Source organism: Stegodyphus dumicola, chromosome 5 (assembly GCF_044657685.1).
Source record: "Stegodyphus dumicola isolate Sdum_Otavi_A_Nest chromosome 5, ASM4465768v1".
Lineage (NCBI taxonomy): Eukaryota > Metazoa > Arthropoda > Arachnida > Araneae > Eresidae > Stegodyphus > Stegodyphus dumicola.
In genome coordinates this window covers 52246471-52265520 of record NC_140772.1, presented here as the reverse complement: position 1 = coordinate 52265520, position 19050 = coordinate 52246471, and the positions used below count along the sequence as shown (strand labels likewise).

Here is a 19050-nt window from a genome sequence, read left to right as displayed (position 1 = left end):
ATTTTAATATTATAACTGAAATACTCTGTGACCTCTGTGATAACTGATTTTTATTTTAACTACTCTGAGAATAATTTAATTTTTAGTATTCAAGAATCAGAGATAAAACAGTTTATCTCATTTCTTATTTTTTAATTATTTCTCCACAGCGTATCCGCATCCTACTTGAACCAACCGAAGAATGGGGTCCTAAACTCCAGATGCATCGTATGGAAACCCATAGTCCCAAACATACAGATTCTCAGGTGCCTCTTGCTCTTCCAAATTATGATCCAGATGGTTATGGTGACAACGATTTTAGTGATAATCTTGGCAGCAAAATAAGTGTTGGTGATGACAGCTGTTCAGAATTTGAAGGGCTAAGATTAAATATTCCATCTCGTGTATCCGAAACCGGTGTTTGAGTAGGAGCTTTTGAACATTTTTTCCCCTCATAAACTCATCAGGATACCTTATTGTGCCTGTGAGTATGCCACAACAAGTTCCTCAGTAGGTGCTGCTTGATCATTGACTTGAAATCAAGACATGCTGTTGAGTCCTGAAACTTGACCAGCCTAAGATTTCCATGTCTTTAGAATGAAAGTGATACTTTGAAAGAACACATAAATCAGAAATGAAATGTGGCTTTCTGATATATCAAATGAAAGTGTAAAAATAGTTGTAAAACATCTGAGAAACAGTATTTATAAAATGCAAAGCAGGGCTGATCCTACATCCAAATGATGAACATTTTAGCTTATTCAGATTCATAACTAGATGGGTTTTTTTGTATATTTTGTTTTTAAATGAAAATCCTAATGAAAAAGATATCGATGAAAATGATTTTAAACTTGATTTACATGAATTTAGAATGCATGTTTTTGTAATGTTGGATTTAGATTCTTGAATGGTCAACGCTGATTAGCTGTCAAATGCCTATTCACTTTGTCATTGTCTAGCTTTTGAAAGCGTTCTTTTTTCACTCAAAAATAAATAAATAAATAAAAGTATTAATTTATACTGTTTGGTATGTTGCTTTAAAATTTATTTTTACCAGTTTTTGAATGTTTTAACTTTTTTCCTATGTGAAAATTTTATTTGCAAATTCACTAAATTAATTATTTTTATTTTCTAAATAAAAATAATAATTACTTAAACTGAGCAAATTTTAACTAGTTTCATATTTATGTTTCATTGTTTCTTTATAACACCGGTGAAAAGAAAAGAATTTTGTAATGTTTTCTTTCGAATAAAGCTCTAATTTTGGTTCTGGCACTGTATTTGCAAATGAAATGTAGGAGTTTTCTTTTCTCTTAACTGTACTTTGCATTTGTTCTCTTCCTGAGAAGTATATTTTAGTTTTTAATCTTATTTCAGTGTATTGAAATGTTTTGAGTTCAACTTAGTTCAAAGTTTTGATTTCTCTACCATTTTATGGGCAAATTTATGTTTATTTATTTATGCTACCAACAACACTTTTAGTTTAAAACCTTTATTGCTGCATGTTTTATGATGATACGATCGAAATTATAAATAAGAGAATCTTTTCATATTTTATTTATCTATAGTACTCTTCTATATATATATGTATATATAAAAGTTTGAAACATTTCTTTTATTTCATTTCTGTCTCTAAATGTGAATGTTTTTTTTTTAAATATAATTCATGTAAAACGTATTATATTTTGTCACATAATGACATTTAAGATTCTTATCTTCTTCTTTAGTCTTTTTTTATGTTGCTGCTTTTAATATGAGATAATTTAAATGCACATAGAATTTCATTCTAAGATCAAAATCTTGTGCGTTATACATTTTACATACCTATTATCTAATATTTAAAAAATTTTTTTAATGTTAAAAATTACTTATGATGAAAATTTTACCTCTTGTTCAAAATCTGTAATATATTTATATATGTATAATATAAAATATAATTGAAAACAGTTATCTTGAATTGTAAAATCATAGTAAAACTAGAATGCAGATCTTTATCTATTGTTTTAATTGAAAAATTTAATTAAATATCACATTGCCTATATGAATGAGGTATGCAGACATTGCTTGAAAGAATTTTTTGATAATCTCTTTGAAAAAGTCTTTTGTAAACTCTGTCCCAATTATTAAATATATAGCTATATATTATATCACGTGCACTTTACACGTATGGGTAAACTGCACAAAAAGCAATTATAATAATAATTGTAACACATATTGTTTATTTTAGTAATGTGAAATCGGTCAAATAATGATAATTTTTTTCTAAGAGCGTATAATAATTATTCTTACCATTCATTTGCCCATCTTGTTTCTTATAATATCAAATTTAACTGACTGCAACACAAAGTTTGTCTTGCTTTACATAATTTATAACTCTTAATATTATAGACTGTGTCTTTATAAAGCAAATCAAAATATGCATTAACTACAATGATTTCTTCAAAAGAAGAAGCAAGGAAAATCATTTTTATTCTTTTACAAATAAAATGTGTGTCTACTGTTTGCATTCAGATTGTTACATTTATTTTAGTGCTCTAAAATAATGTCATAAAAAATTACAATTAAGTAAAAAAATATTCGATGTAGGATATTCAACGTTTAAGGATTGTAAATACATCATACAGAATGAAACTAATCAGCATTTAAAGAAAATTATGTCAAATTAAGAAACTTTTACATAAGAAATCAAAGAAATCACACCTTTTAATAATAACAGATAAAGAAGATAATACATAAGTATTTTCATATGATAATAGCAGTGTTTGTTCTCAAACTGATTTTGTATTCTATAGATATAAGAAAATTTTCCTAAACTTATGAAAGTACTTAGAATGTCAGAGATTTTAAGTGTAAAATTGTAGGAACTGAACGTACTAACTATAAAAATCAGATCTATTGTAAATTGAATTTTGTATTGTGTAAATTTCCATAGATTGTTTTCAAAGCTTCTTGTAATTGGTAGAATTACATTTGATAATAAAATAAATGTAGTAATTGTCATTTTATTTAGATATAGTTGCATTGATAATGGACTTAAATATAAGCAACGAAATACATCTTTTTTCCCCACATATAATTAATTATTCTACTTTAATTTGTAAGCTTGATAAGTAAAATGTTTCTGTGCTTTTAACATACATTTTAATTGTGTATGTACTCATGTTTCTATGTGTGTGCATGTGTGAAGGTATTACTGATAGTTAGAATCATGCCTTTAAAAAATAGCATTTATATTTTAAAGCAGATGTGATTCTTCAAGTTATGTCAGAAAAACCATGAGAAAATTAAGTATGAAATATTTTTCATGATAGTTTTTCTCAGTTTTAATCAGCTTTTCCTAATTTTCTTCTCAGTATTTTTCAGATTTTTATGCCCATTTTCTGTCATTTCTTATGCTATTTTATTAAAAAAAAAGCATATCTATTATGAGATGAATATTAAAATGTAATATTATTTACCGTGTTTAAAAAGAAAGGAAATGCAAGAAATCACTTACATGTGCAACTGTGTCCGGAACACATGCATAAGTACACCATATAGTGCTCAAAGACTAATCATGTTTCTTTTAAGTACCATGTGAGATAATGGTACTCATACTTGGATGTTATGTATTCCTCTGAATAGTTCATCATGGTTGTATGCTGTGCTTCAAATCATCAGTGTCTGGTACATAATTTGTACAGGTATTTTGTACATAGCATGATATGTATATCTGTGGCATACATATGTACAAAATCTATATCTCTATATATATACATTAACATATGATCTAAACATATATATATATATATAAATACTGTTTCAGAGTGCTCCCAATCTGTTGTTTTGTTTACTTGTTCACTGTGTCTCATATCATTAAGTGCCGAATTACAGCTTTCTTGAAAAGAAATTGCATAATTTTTTTAATCTGTTTTGTATGCATGATAGAATTTTATTCTTTGATGTCCTCAAGCAAGTAAGTTGCTTACTACTCTTATTGTACAAAATTTCAAACATGTATCAAACTGTGATTTCATGTTAGTGAATTGAATATTAATTTATTTAAACAACACATGTAAATTACCCTAAAGGATGTACTTCTTCCCATTACTAGTCTAATTACTTTAAAAAAAAAAAAAAAATAAGAGTTTTAAAAATTTATTTATGTTTTAAAATAATTTATTGCAAAGTTCATTTTGACATATTTCTAATCTCTTGGAGCTTATTAGAAATAGGGATTATAATTTTATATGAGTGTTTCAAGATGAATTTTGAGAAGTTTTTTTAAATAAATAACTTTTAATATCTTGTTTTTTTAGAATTTTTTGTTGAAATGTAGTTATTTCAATGCAGAATATGCATAAATTAAATCATTATGTTGCCGTACATTACATTAGATAATGAAATATGATAATGATATAATTCTCTAGTTGCCTTAAACTTTTGATAAAAGACTAGAATGCTCATAGAAGAAAACATAGATTTTTTTCTATTAGAGAGTTAGAATACAAATATAAATGCATTTTCAATGTGTAAAATGTGTTACTTGAGAAAATAAATATGTACAATAAAATAAAATATTTAGATATTGAAGAAGCTCCAAATATTTTGTTAAAATAATATGTGATGATAATTTTGTATTGTTTATTTAAAAGAAAATTCAGATTATTTTTATTGAGTGATGAATATTAGATTTTAAATGTTTATTAAAGTAACATACTACTTAATGAAACTTGGAGGAAATTTAAATATTAAACAGGATATTATTATTACAGGACTTGCTTGAAATTTCACTCCACAGTTTGTATGAAATTTAAATATTAAACAGGATATTATTATTACAGGACTTGCTTGAAATTTCACTCCACAGTTCATACAAAAATAATGATTTATCAATTTTGTTCAACTTAAAGTATTATTTTTATAAAATTTTCTAGAAGTCTAAAAAAATAAGATGAACATTTTAAATATTGACATGCAATATTAAGCTTTATTACAAAAGTGTGCTGTAAATATTCTACTTTTTTCAAAAGGTTGTGAAGTAGTAAACATTTATATTGAAAGATATTGGTAAAATATATATAAAAATTAAGTTTTGTAGCTAGAAATTTATGTACCAAGATCATGCAGTGAAAGTTATGATAAATTTAAAGAAAATTATGGCAGCCTTTCATTCTTTAATAAATTAAAGTACATGACAACACTGCACTTAATCAGTTATTCCTTATATTAATCTTTTGCTAGTCATGTTATAGTTTCTTGCCCAATTTCTTGTGTGCTTCCATTATTGTTCATAATGCTTAAGTTATGTTTTTGTTTGTGCCATGTTCAAATCTCGTAACTTGATCTTTTTAAGGTAAAGTTATTTTTTTCTGTTAATAATGTCAGGAGTCTGCAAATTTTTTAGTGCTGCATGCCACTTTCATTACATTGAAAAACTCTTCAGTATGTGTTAAACACAGTTTAACAAGTTATAATTTGACAGAAACATGTATGAAATCTCAAATAGATTATAAATTCTACTGGACAGTTAGTTTCTAAAAACATTATGCAAAATTAAGTAAATTAAAATTGTATTGTATGATTATTAGGTTATTACAAAAATGATTTGTGATCCATTATGTTATTAAGAACATTCATATTTACATGTTCTTAAGAATATCTGTAAGTATTCAGTGTATGTTCTTTTGCTTCATGTAAAAATATTCTGTAGCACAATCCTCCCCCCTCCCCTGGTGTGAGGAAGATTTTGCAAAACTGCTTGTCCGAGATGTTGGTCATCAAAGTACACTGCTACAATTTTTTTATTTTAAAAAAATTCTTGTGGGAAGAAAGTACTTGAATAAATTTTAAGTTCATGATGTGTGTACTAACTAACCTTAATATTTATTATTTGGTGCTTCATTGCCTAAGTATCTTCAAAACCGTGAAATTGGTAATAGATTTGGTTTAATTTAAAGTATATTTCCTTTGCATGTGCCAGACAAATCTCAGTAATGCTAGCTAGTAACAGTGCATGCCATAATTGCAGAACCCTGTATTGTCCTTTACATCCTAATATATCTCTCTCTGCATAAAAATGCATTTATTTTGAAACTAGCATGTTCATCTATTATAATTGTATACATTTAATAAATGTTGAAAATTATTCGATGGATTTCTACTTTTTTTTAAAACCAACTGTCCAGTGAATTATATTTATGCTTGTAGAAAGGAAATTTTAAAATTTATTAGAAAACTGTGTTTTTTTATAGTTACATATTATCATGGTGCATGCTACTGTTACAGTGATATCATATCCATTTATATAAAAAAAGACTCATTTTCATAACATTGAAGTATTTTTAATGTTACACAAAACTGCTGTTAAAAATGTTAACTATATGTTCAATGCAGCAATGGTATGTTTCATATATCTGTTCTTTTTACTTGCAGAAATGTGAAGTGGAATGTATTATAAATTGTTTGATGTAATTAAAATATTGTTTCTGTGTATATGTTGTCTTATTTTTCAGTTTAAAAAATTCTGAAAACACATGCAGAATCAAATTAACATATGTTTTCATATAACTAGGCAAAATGTTGATGAGTTTTATAAGGACAAAATTTAAGTATTTGGAGTTTGCTGAAGAAGAAAAAGGAAGTTTCTTTGAAAATCTACTGATTTTGATTTTCAAGGATGTTATCAGATATGATTAACAGTATATTAGCGATATAAAATTTCAAAAGCAGAGTTTAGGTCAAAAAGTTGATACAACTAATTTTCTGTAATTTATTCTCTCAAAATATGCATCAGCCATAGGAAAATATGATATTGCAAAAATTTTCTTTTCAACATTTTTAACCAGGGTGATATCAGACATTTTTTAATAAACCATTTTCACAACAATGACTAATTTCTTTTCTTGCATTTCTTCTTCTGTAGGTTGATTATGTACCTTTTGTTGATTTTAATAATAGTATAGTTATCTGAAAAATAAATAAAAGTGTCCTCAGTTGTAAAAATAAAATGTTTAAAAGATTATTTTTGACTGCCCTTTTTTAATTGGTCTTTCAGAAGATTTTTGAAAATAAACATAATTTTTGATTTATATATTCATCTTTTCCTTTCAATGAATCATGAAAAGATTTCATCAAAAATAAAGACACAGAAATACAGTATCTCATTAAAAAATAGATAAGATAAAATGCTTAGCCTGTGATAAACTGTTAATTTTGTATTCTGCATTAAGAATAAATACATAAACAATTGTACTGAGCATTAAGAATAAATATACAGTATATTATAGAATATTTTTCTACCTAATCAAAAACATTGGTAGTAGGGCCTAATTTGCAGAAGAGAAAATGGGTGTGTTTGTCTCAGGTCTGTCTCCAATCCTCCTATGTTGTCTAAAAATATGTAAAATTTTAAGAATATTTTTCAAATTATAAAGATAAAAGTTTAAAAAAAATCTTCACATTTTATTTTTTCATGACTTTTTTTCAAACCTGTACCACTGGTGTGTACTCTTGTTAATGATACCATTTAATATACATATTTTATAATTTTTCCATTATTTTACTTCCTTGTACGAAGTAAAGGAAGAATTGTAATCACGAAAAATACCAGGTTTCATATTTCAACGAAAATATTCATTTTGACCATTATCAAATGCAATTTAATGATGTTTTTGCATGACATCTCTATGTAAGGACAGAATAAAGGACAATTTCCCCCAAATGAATTATAAAACTGATTTAAAATGGATTCAGAAGAGATTTTTTTGTGGCGTCTGTACGTATATATCTCGCATAACTCAACGAGTAGCCTCAGAACGTTGAAACTGTGTGGGGCTGCTATAACATGCAGATGTGCACCTCCCTTTTTGGTTGCAAATTGGCCGCACCAAAAGTATATAAATGCATTTTTTGCATTAAAAATGATTGAATTATATTGTTTTTTATCTTCCGGTTAAGATTTTTATGCCTTTAGTTAACCTGCATGTTATAGGTGTAGAATTCTCAACAATTTAAAAGTTGCTTAAGTGCGGCTAAGCCTAATTTTTTTTTACCACAGCAGCCATATTTGTTTACATTTGAAACTTAGCAGAATAGTGGATTTGTTGCCAATCTAGAGAACCTAAGCATGCCAACAACAAAGTTGCAAATTAAGTTATGCTGAATCCATTCTGGAATTATCATCTAAGTTTTTTAATTATCCCATATATTGATTCTGAATAGCATCCACAACAAATTAAGTCAATTTCTACGCCTTCAATGTCTTTGCGCCGCGTGGGACCAAAAGTAAACTTTCAGTTTTCTGCACCGAAAAATCTATTGCTTGTTTTTGCACAGAAACTGTAATTTTAATTGTAAAAAAAAAAAAAAAAAAACTTTGTAATTGTTTTAACTGTATTTTGTGTTTTATATTTTTCTATATCTTTAAATTTTTAATATAGATATTTTGAGTTTTTATGTATTTTTGCCTTGTAGCAAACTGAGAATTGAATTAATTGAATAAGAAATATATCTCCAATGAAATAAGTTTAAATGAAATGCAGAAAAAAATGCGTATAATTTAATATTGCGTACAAGGATGTCATGGTGTACGCATCAGATTTTTGTCCAGAAGAAAGACAGTAACTTGATTTAAGATGTATAAACTTATATTTTTTTATATGACAAAAAATAAATTGACACTATGAAAACATAGCATACAGTAAAGTAACTATACTTTTACTTTAAGTAGATTTACATGAAAAAACACTGAAATATTAGGTTATTTCACTAAATGGTTTTTATAATTTGCATCCAGTAATACCTATTGAAGCTTCAAAAGTTTTGCCTTGGCTTCTAGTTTGGTAAATCAGTACAAAATGCAGAAAACCAATAGAAGATCTAAAATTACGTAACATTTTAAGAATATTTATCATATATTGGCAGAAAATATATATCAGATACAGAAGCAATTTCCTGACCGATTAAAATTAATGGGAATTCAAGGTTGATCTGAGGTCAACCTTGACAAATCTGAGGTTGTTAAAAAGTGGTAACAAAGGAAAACATGATTTGTTTATTTGTTATGCAACCCTTGTAAATCTACTTAGCATTTAGGTAACTTATATTGCAAGTACCAGTACTATGCAATTTATAGTAAAGTATTAATTTTCAAATGAAAACCGGTATAATCCTAATTTTGATCTCTGAAATGATGAACTTCTGGTTGATAAAATTTACTGCTTCAACCTGTGGAAATTTCAACTATGTTCTTAAATTTAAAGACTTTTTGAAGTGCCAGAAAAACATTATACATATTTACATGTTAATATATTTACACAAAATGTTTAAATGCCTATTCCTATTATCTGTTTCAAAAATAAAAAAAGACATTTACTAATACATTGTAAATAAGGTAAATTTAATATTACTGAATATAATGAATTCAAAATATAGTATTTTATTCCTTAAAATTTAAAAAAATAAATAAATGAGTACTACAAAATATGCTTCTCTGAAACCTGGCATGTCCCGAATTAATGAGAGAGAAGCAAAAGTTCCCATCATTTATTTTTAAAAAGTTATATTTGATGAAAACATTTACAATTAAAAATACTTATTAAGAAACAAAGAAAGTTGTTTTTTTTTTTTTTTTTTTTTTTTTTTTTTTTTTTTTTTTAAAGCCCAGAGCGGCTATCAGTCTCCGAATTAGTATAAACAGCTGTATCACTTTTCAAATTGTTGCCTCCAAATATTATTGCCTTGTATTATATTTAAAGAAATTAAATAATGAAGATATGTATGAATGTATATATGTTTCTCGCATTGTGAAAAACATTACCCAGAGCCATCAAATTTTGAATAATGTAGTCCTCCCTCCGAATATGGGCACCTGGAAGCCCGAATGTTGAATTTCGGATTTGTATTATCTATTTCATATTTTGTGAACTTAACGAATTTTTTATTAAGAAACTCGGCGATTTCAAAGTGAGAAGTGGCAACACACTGTACGGAATAAAATATTTTTATCATCAGCAGGTGAGATTGTCTATCGGAAATGCGAAAGATATTCTCTTTTTAAATATTTTTAGTCCAAAGGGGACGTTAGCTCAAATGCTGTCAAAATTTGTATATATGTGTAAATGAAAAAAACGCTCCTTTTGGGCGTAATATGAAATCTGAAAGTTTCAGATTTTATTTAGCTATTTATTATTTTTTTAGGTGACTTGTCTGACAGTAAACATCATATCAAGTTCATAAATTTTATTGTATCAAGTGGCAAGGGTTGAGCCTGTGGTTTGTTTAGACCTTGGGACTTTACAGGTGAGAATATGAATTTGCCCCTTTCTATTAGCTCTTTAAAAGAAAATTCTTTGGAGAATGGATCCGAGGACACGTTTCTCTTTCCACCAGGCCCATCGAGAGGATTTTTGGCTCGACAGTAATTATGCCATCTCTACAGTTACAAGCACTTATGCCTTCTCCAGGATTTGAACGTGTGGCTATGGCAGCCGGCTAGCTTACCACTTACCAACACAACGACAAATTTCATTTATAATCAGAAGACTGAAAGTCCTAATTTTAGAATATCGGAAGTCTTACCACCCAAACTAGCTGGAATTTTCACTTAAAGGAATTTAAAAAAAAGTGTTTGTGGGAGGAGAATAGTTATCACGTCGAAAAGCTATTTATGTCATTCAACTTATTAAGATTTTCTATCTGCCTCTTTATCTGATTTTATAACTTTGCAAAATTTTAAGAGATTTAAGAGAGTACATAATTTAAGAGACTTAAAAAGTCCAAATTATGTGCTTATTATAAAACTAAAACTAATTATAACTCATGTATAAAACTATGAAATCCAACTATGGAAAAGGTTTTTATGAAATTTTAAAATTTCAAGTTGGTGTGAAACCTAAATAAAATGACATTCTACATGTTTTAATATAAAATGATACGATGTAGATTGAATTACCTGTGCAGACATTCACTATGGATTCTATTTATCACTTCTCAGCCAGACGACATTTGTATAACGGTCTATTTGCTTTTCGACGAACTCCATCGGTCCATTATTGTACAGTATAACATCGTGGAATTTTTTTAAATCAAAAGCTTTTCCTAAAACGAGAAAAAAATTATCCAATCAAAAAAATTAACTCATGGAAAAAATGAAATTTTTTAAAAACTTTAAATGCTGATGAACTAAGTTTTAAACGGTTCAATCAATCTTAGCGCAGATGAATATTTATTTGGGAAAAAAAATAGAATTTTATTTAAAATTAAGGTTAAGCTTCATAACAGTATAAGAATTTTCTAGTATATGAAAAAAACTGCAAGAACAAAATAATTGATGAAATTGTCTGTTATTGTTATGTATTTATTCGCAAAGATCAATATTTACCAAAATAAATACACTCTTCATACAAGCAAGTTGAAAAGAGCATAAAAATTTGTTTCTTATAAACAAAACGTTTCAAAATGGATAAAACTTTGGATATATTTTAATCAGCGAATTGCAAGAAAGTATTGTTATCAGTTGCTTCGATTGTAGAGTCATTAGGATTTTTTTAGAGGCAGAAAAGATGAAAAATAGCAAACGCCTTCGCCGGGAATCGAACCACGGACCTCTGGAATACGGCCCAGTGTGCTACCGTTACACCACGAAGGCATGCTGTGGAAGTGGGAGAAATACCTTACATACTCCTCTTTTTAAAGAGGAGGCTAGGATTTTAGGGGACCTAGTCGCCAATCCTGGGTGCGGAGAATCATCACATCCACAACCCTTTTTAGTTCGGGCGCCACTTGTCATTGGGAATTTTTGGAAGCCAGAGAGATGAAAAATTAGCAACCGCCTTCGCCGGGAATCGAACCACGGACCTCTGGAATACTGGCCCAGCCTTTTGAACGACTACACCACGAAGGCACGCTAGGGAAGTGGGAGAAATAACTCATACGATTATCTTTAGTTTTAGCTCAAATGTTTTAGCTTAGTTAGCTCAAATGACAGAATTTTACATTTTGATAGCATGTTAAATGCTTGTGTAAAATTTCGTTACAAAATTTCTGTCTTGAACGAAAATCAAAGGGTAACGAAATGGCAATCAGTGTAAAAAAGAAATGAATATTTTATATTATAGTGACCGATAAAAGAATATGTTCATGCATATTACGATAAGGACCCTGGTTTGGGAAGAATTGAAAACAAAACGCCTGCTCAAAATCATTGTAAACTAATTCTTGCAGCCTCAAAAATGAAACTGTAGTAATTTATCATCTGTGTTGGGAAAATGAGAACTTTAAGCTCTTTCTTCTCTGAATTCTTGAGTATCAAAGAAAAGTTATTTTCCATTCATTGCTCTTAAATAGACCCTGAAATTTATTAGATTTGCTTATTTGATAAATTTAACTTTTTTCCTTTTTTGTAAACTCAGTTGCCATATATTTTATAATTCTACTAAACATTCATCTGAAATTTTACATTTCATTCTTAACCCCCCGCCAAAAAGTTCTCTTTCTAGGAATCGGTTGTGTTTAGATCCAGTGGCTTAGCCATGGAGGTAGGAAGTAAGAAGGAGTCGCCCTAAACAAGTTTCTCCGTACCCTGCTCTGAAGCACCGGCGATCCTTACGTGGTGACCAAAACATTGGGTCATTTACCATTGAGTTCTATGGGATTTGACGCGTTCGGGTGTAAATATTTTGTAATTACGTCGCAAATATACATATAAATGTATATATTTTCTTTTTCTACAACACTTAAGAGTCCTAAGTATGTGAAAACAACATATTTTTAAACAACAGTTCATTCTGAACGGAATTAAATGCTATACTTTTCACAGGACAGTTTTCTCAGAATGGTTTAATTTGAATGAAATATTTTCACAAGTTTTCGTTAATTACATTAGAAAAAAAATTAAGGTGATTCGGTTTTATTCGGTTAAGGTACAAAAATTAAGATCAAAGTTTATTGTATTATTAATATTAAAATTATGCATTATTTCTTTTCTATTTATAGAGCTTCTTCCTAAAATACTTTCTTAAATATGACATGATTTTTTGACTTCTTTTAAATCGAAAAATGTAAATCAATTTATAATTAATGCTCTATTCGGTTCATTTTAAATTAGAGAATTATTAGGAATTAAATAGTATTTGACTTTCTCTGAACATTTCTGAAAGGGAATAAAATAAGTTTTTTTTTTTTTTTTAAGTATTATTTAAAACTTGTAACTGAGTTATTATAAAATGTAAAGTGAATAATTCTTTTAATTATACCTATCAGATTTTTTTTTTACCCTTTATTTCAACAATACATATTCCAAAACTCTTTATTACGTTCTTAAGTGCGCATCTCATAGCATTTGCTTTACAATACCTTTTAACAGATTGCTTTCCAATACGAACAATTCTTGCTTAAATAATTTTATAACGTATTTATCAACAGGATTTCAATTTATGTTTACAATTCAATATTAAGGTTATTATATATTTAGATAACATTTATAATCATTATAAATTAGATACATTTAATCATTAGATTTCTTCACAGTACTTTCACAGTTGTTTATAAGTGAATAAATTCTTCATTTCAAATACATTTATAAATAATTTAATGAATATTTAAGTATTTTGTCAAAGGCAGATACATGCTTTTTGCAAGCACATGCATAAAATACCCATACATATTTCCTATTTATCATTTCCGGCATGTGCAAATCTTTAATTTCTGTGCATTCACTATATTTTTCGTGTAAAGTAATTTACACTAATTTAGCATAGACTCGAAAGTTTTACATAAAAAATATATATGAATATAATTTGAGTGAAAATTATTATTTTTAATACCCACTCAAAGGTCAGTTTTTCTTCAAAATTCCTCCACAATGGCATCTCTCTCTTTAGGCAGATAGCCCTTGCATGCGTTACTCTATTTAATAAAAACTTAATCTGACCTATGTGCCTAATTACAAATATTTTAACATACATAATTTTATATTTACATTTAGCCATCAAGTTTCAAACTTTTCAAATCTTCTAGAAAATAAATTTTGGCAGATCTCTTTTAGCAATTTTCTTAAAATCTATATTTTTGTAGTGCAACAGCTTAGAATTTTATAAAACAAATTCATAATCAAAATCGCTGTTGTTAGTTATCGAAAAATAACCAAGATGTGATTTTTGCGTAAATGTCAGTAAACTATACAAATTGCTATTATCCATCACACTATGAATGTTTCTTTCATGCGAGAGTCTCCCTTTTTCGATTTCTATGGAACTGTCGTGTGTCGAAATACTATCAGAATCTTGTCAAGCGAGCTTCTGAATGTAAACAAACAACACCCCGTCTGGTGACCCAAGCTTCAAAGCAGTGCTTCACTTCTAGCGCGGAATGGCCCCTCCTTCCTTTCTTACCTCCATGGGCTTAGCGTGTGGGGGGGATGCAAGGGGGTGTATGATGCCCCGGGCGCCGCTCGCAGTGGGGCGCCAAATGGTCTTCAAACAAGATTTTCCGGAAAATTTCAGTTTTTATTTTGATCGATTTCTGGAAAATATATTTAAAATTGATAATTATTGTAATGTAATTAATTACTTATTTTCTTGATTTGTCTGATAAAATATGTAATAAAATGTTTGCAGTACATCAACCAAATATCTCCGCATACAAAACGTTCTTTCTGACCACTTCATTTTTCTAAATTAGAGATATATTTTTATTTTTTTTAAAACGAAATTCATATATAGATCCCGCTTTTTATTTTAAAACGATAACATGACCTTGTCCCGAATTTTTCAAACATATCCAGTTTCCAAAAACCGATTCCATAGTCTGGAAATGACATTTTGGGAAACTCCTAACGCTTTCGCTACAATGGATTGCGTTTGACTCTCCTGCAAACGCCTGATGGCCTTCCTGGCTACCGATTCAACTAAGTCATCAGGCTGAGACATCGTATATTCACCGCTTCAAAGCATTCAACGCGTGTCAATTGTTTTTTATCTCCTACTACAAAAGGAATGATGCAGATCGCTCCTTATCTAAAATGCATAGTTTTCGATGTCACAGACTAAATTTGCATATTCTCAACTTGTAAACGCTATAATTTTCCTTTATACTCTCTTCTGTTTCTTTTTGTTGAAAAGGTTGTCGATTATATGGTTATTTCATACCGAACTCACAATATTCCCTAATTGTTTTGAGCAGTAAATGTGACTGCAAGATGTTACTCCGCAGTAGAACGAAACTGAACCTAAAACTCCATTACAGATTTATGGAGAAAAAGTTTTTCCAAGCCTAAGAGTAGCACTTCAACTACTCCTTACTATTTCATTATCAAATGCTACCTATGAACGTTTGTTCAGCAAATTAAAATAAATTTGGACATATTTACAACCAACGATGGGACAAGATCCTCTAAGTCATCTAGCATTTTTAAATGTGGAAAGAGAAAATTTTGAAATGATAGACTTTGATAAAGTAATTCATAAATTTGTTTTATCCAAGGCAAGAAAAATGTATACATAGTAATTAATTATATTAATATATTATAATATTAAATTATTATTAATAAATATATCTACTTATCTATAATATATATTAAAATTTTATTGTTTAAAAATTGTACTTTTTTTAAAAACAATTATATAAATATGTAAAATAAATAATACTTTTTTAACTAATTCTAGATCATCGTATGTTTGATTTTTCTGCCGACTCAGATACATTTCCGAATCTAATGTTAGTGCAGTTAGGTAGTGACTATTCTGAATATATTTTAGAGTATTTTATGGCAGATTCAGCATTTTATTATTATTACGAATATATTGCATACATTATATTACCGTAAGTGTTTTTTTTTAGGGGAGGCGCCAAAAAGGTATCTTGCCCCGGGCGTCAGTAATGCTCGCTATGCCATTGTTTAGATCCCATAACTTCATTTAAGCAGATAAGCTCCGAGTATAGTTTAAATGTTTGTAATTTTCTGAAGATAATCTTTTCGTAAATGTATGCGGCAATCCTGAAATGTGTCGTATTTAGTATGGTTTTGAGAATCAGTTAAATATTGAAGCATTCAGATACACAGTACGCGTACAAAGTTTCAAGACTTTTCAAGAATATACAAGTTTCAAGAATTCCAGCAAATTTGGAAAAAATATATTTGGCCACATTTATTAAATGTCATCTCAACTTCTTTTCATAAAATATCGTATACCTACGGAATAAATTTTCTATGCAGTTAATCGTTTACTTTGATCCACTGTCAGTGTTCGAAAGCTGTGCAAAGATTTTGGTGAAAAGCGGGAAAAATGGCAATAGAGATACTTGAAACGTTGTGTGTAAGATTCATAAAGCGCGATGGTGCATGCAAATTCGATCTGTAAATAAAAGTGTATTTTTGTAGGAAATGGTGTTCCGGATTCTCTAACGCGATGCACAGAGTATCTGCAGATTTAATCTAATTCTTTGAATTAGATTAAATCTTTGAATTAGATTAAGATTTAATCTAATTCCTTTTGAAAGTGGATCACCACCATCTTCTAGCTGCCTCGTGTTACCAGCATTGCAGAAGAGATTTAATCTGGTCAAATGCGTATGATGCCTGTGAGGTTGATGAATAAGCTTCCGTCCGCGAAACAAGAGTTTATTGTTATTTTTTTAAAAGGCGGAAGATATCTCAAAAGTCCCAAATTTTGACTAAACTTCGCAGATAAAATGAAGATTAATATCTGTCATGTAAATGCGGTTGTGTTGAGCTCGTAACAGATTTAGATCTCAATGTCTGACAATGTCAACATAGCGATTCGATTTTAGATGCATATCTAATACCAAAGTAGTCTGCTTTAAAGACGGGATGAAACAGCTTCCAGAACGCTGGGGAAATGCTTTGCCATATAAGAGTGGGATGCTACGATAATGACAAGTTTTACAAAAATGTAACTATTCTAGTCTTTCAGTCATTCCATTCGTACAAAGTTATATTTGAACCCTCTAATATTATTTGTAATTTGTCACATTGTTAAGCATTAATTCCAAGATCTGACATAGGTATGTAATATTATGTAATGATTGCATAAATGTTAAATAAATCTAAAAAATATTCCCGAAGCTTAAAGCAATATTACAAACAATTCTGTTGTAAGATGATATAAGAAAGCGAGTGAACATTAAAGATATGAAAAGAGTGCTCGTTCTTACCCAATGCTAGATGAGCGTTTTTTCTGAGATCTTTGATTTTTATTTGGCCATATTTATACGCACATGCCTGAAAAATACGTGCATTTAAATTATACAGCTTTTAAAGAGTCATATTCATATACATCTTTTAAACAAGAATCGCTTGAAATTTCCTCGTAGAAGAATTTTCGAAATCTTATATGTCAGTCAGTGGTGTAAAGTGGTAAAATATATAAGTGTTTTCATTAATATTTCAGTAACCTTAAAATTATTGTTATAAATCTATCCTTGCTGAAGCGTAGGCGCATTTATTGCAAGTGGTAGACTTCAGGCATCACCGATGACAGTATAACTTTTTTAGTTCAATACTATCCCAATATGGATCAAGTTAAAATGTCTATTTACAATTAATTATAAAATGCAGCTTTTTTTTTTTTTTTTTCAAGAAATGATTTTATAAGATGCGTCAACTCTGAATTGCAGTGCAATATTTCTAAATATATTCTGGAATAATTATATTCATTTAAATTAAACACTGCTGGCCACCGTAAATGCAATACCCTGAAGGAAGCATGCAAATAACATGAAATTAACAACATGCATTAACGGAGGTGAGATATGCAGATGATTAGAATTTCAGCGCAGACACACATCACGCGCGCCTGTGGCGCCACTTCAAAACGCTATTTAAGGCTTGGAGTTTTCGACGATTTGAAGTTCGGCAAAAAAATTTTTTTTGATATATATATATATATATATATATAAAGATCAATTATGCCTCTTAGTAAACAGCAATCATCGTTTTATCAAGTAACCGAGTTCGACAGAGGAAGGATAGTGGCCTACCGAGAGTGTGGATTATCTTTCAGGGAAATCGGTAGTCGTGTTGGACGAAACCAAACAACTGTAATGCGGATCGGATATGTGACCCTTGGATGCAGGAGGGTACGACGGACCGACGTGTTCGATCGCATCCACCTCAGTGCACCACTTCACGTGATGACAGGAACATTGTGCGCATGGCAGTGACGGATCGCTCAGTCACATCACGAACCATAGCACAGCACATTCAGTCTGTAATGCATCATCCAGTGTCTGCGCGTACCATTCGACGCTGTTTACAGCAGAGTGGTCTGTCCGCAAGACGTCCATTCTTCGTCTACCCTTGACGCAGAACCACAGACGTCTCCGCCGCCAGTGGTGCGATGAAAGAAGGATGTAGACGGCAGAATAGAATAAAATTGTCTCTACTGACGAGTCACGCTTCTGTCTGCAACACCACGATGATCAGATTCGAGTCTGGAGACACCATGTAGAAAGGATGCTAAAAAGCTGCGTTATGCCCCTTCACACTGGTCCTGCACCGGGTATTATGGTTAGGGAGCGGTATTGGATATCACTCTCGCACTCCTCTAATACGCATTGCCGGTACTTTAAACAGAAAGAGCTACATCTCCGAGGTGTTGGAGACAGTTGTCCTTCCTTACCTTCAGGGTTCGCCCACAGCCATATTTCAACAGGATAATGCGCAACCACAAGTGGCACGCATTGCCCAAGGGTTCTTCGTCAATCGCCAGATTGAATTGCTTCCCTGGCCGGCTCGCTGTCCAGATCTTTCACCGATAGAAAACATGTGGAACGATTGATACAGATTACATCCCAAGCTGTCACACCAGATCAACTTTGGCAACGTGGCAACGTTCTGTTATTTATCATCTGTTTCCGTGATGATGACGCGAGTGGTCTGAAACCTTGTTGTTGAGCCCTATGTCTGAACGAACGTGAGTTTCACTTGTGGCTCACGTTAAGTTTTGGTGGTAGGCTGCATTCGTGCAGCTATTCCACTAAAGATACACTTTCGATTGAAGTGGTTATAATGGCTCTTCAGTTTGTGACGTTGGCCTATTAAGGTAGCTAGTTAGTGGCTCGTCATTTTAA

At 30.0% G+C, this 19050-nt stretch overlaps 2 protein-coding genes across 7 annotated transcripts in view; one reads left to right on the top strand and one right to left on the bottom strand.

Annotated features, from left to right (window-relative positions):
* The window catches only part of LOC118193475 (sodium-dependent proline transporter-like), a 409418-nt gene extending 402965 nt beyond the window's left edge, over positions 1-6453 (top strand). For all 4 annotated transcript variants that reach the window (XM_085816654.1, XM_085816655.1, XM_085816657.1 and 1 more), the window contains one exon: positions 150-6453. In XM_085816654.1, coding sequence (XP_085672780.1) covers positions 150-404 — 255 coding nt within the window. In that variant the 3' untranslated portion in view covers positions 405-6453. The remainder of the gene's footprint in view (positions 1-149) is intronic.
* LOC118193476 (uncharacterized) overlaps positions 5772-19050 on the bottom strand; it is a 50565-nt gene continuing 37286 nt past the window's right edge. Inside the window, exons 11-13 of one of the 3 annotated variants that reach the window (XM_085816658.1) lie at positions 17134-17200; positions 10913-11058; positions 5772-6927 (exon numbers count right to left, since the gene is read on the bottom strand). In XM_085816658.1, the coding sequence (XP_085672784.1) occupies positions 10937-11058; positions 17134-17200 (189 nt within the window). In that variant the 3' untranslated portion in view covers positions 5772-6927; positions 10913-10936. Of the gene's footprint in view, positions 6928-7079; positions 7351-8588; positions 8839-10912; positions 11059-17133; positions 17201-19050 lie in introns of those variants that run through there. The other 2 variants (XM_085816659.1, XM_085816660.1) reach the window with 2 other exon arrangements.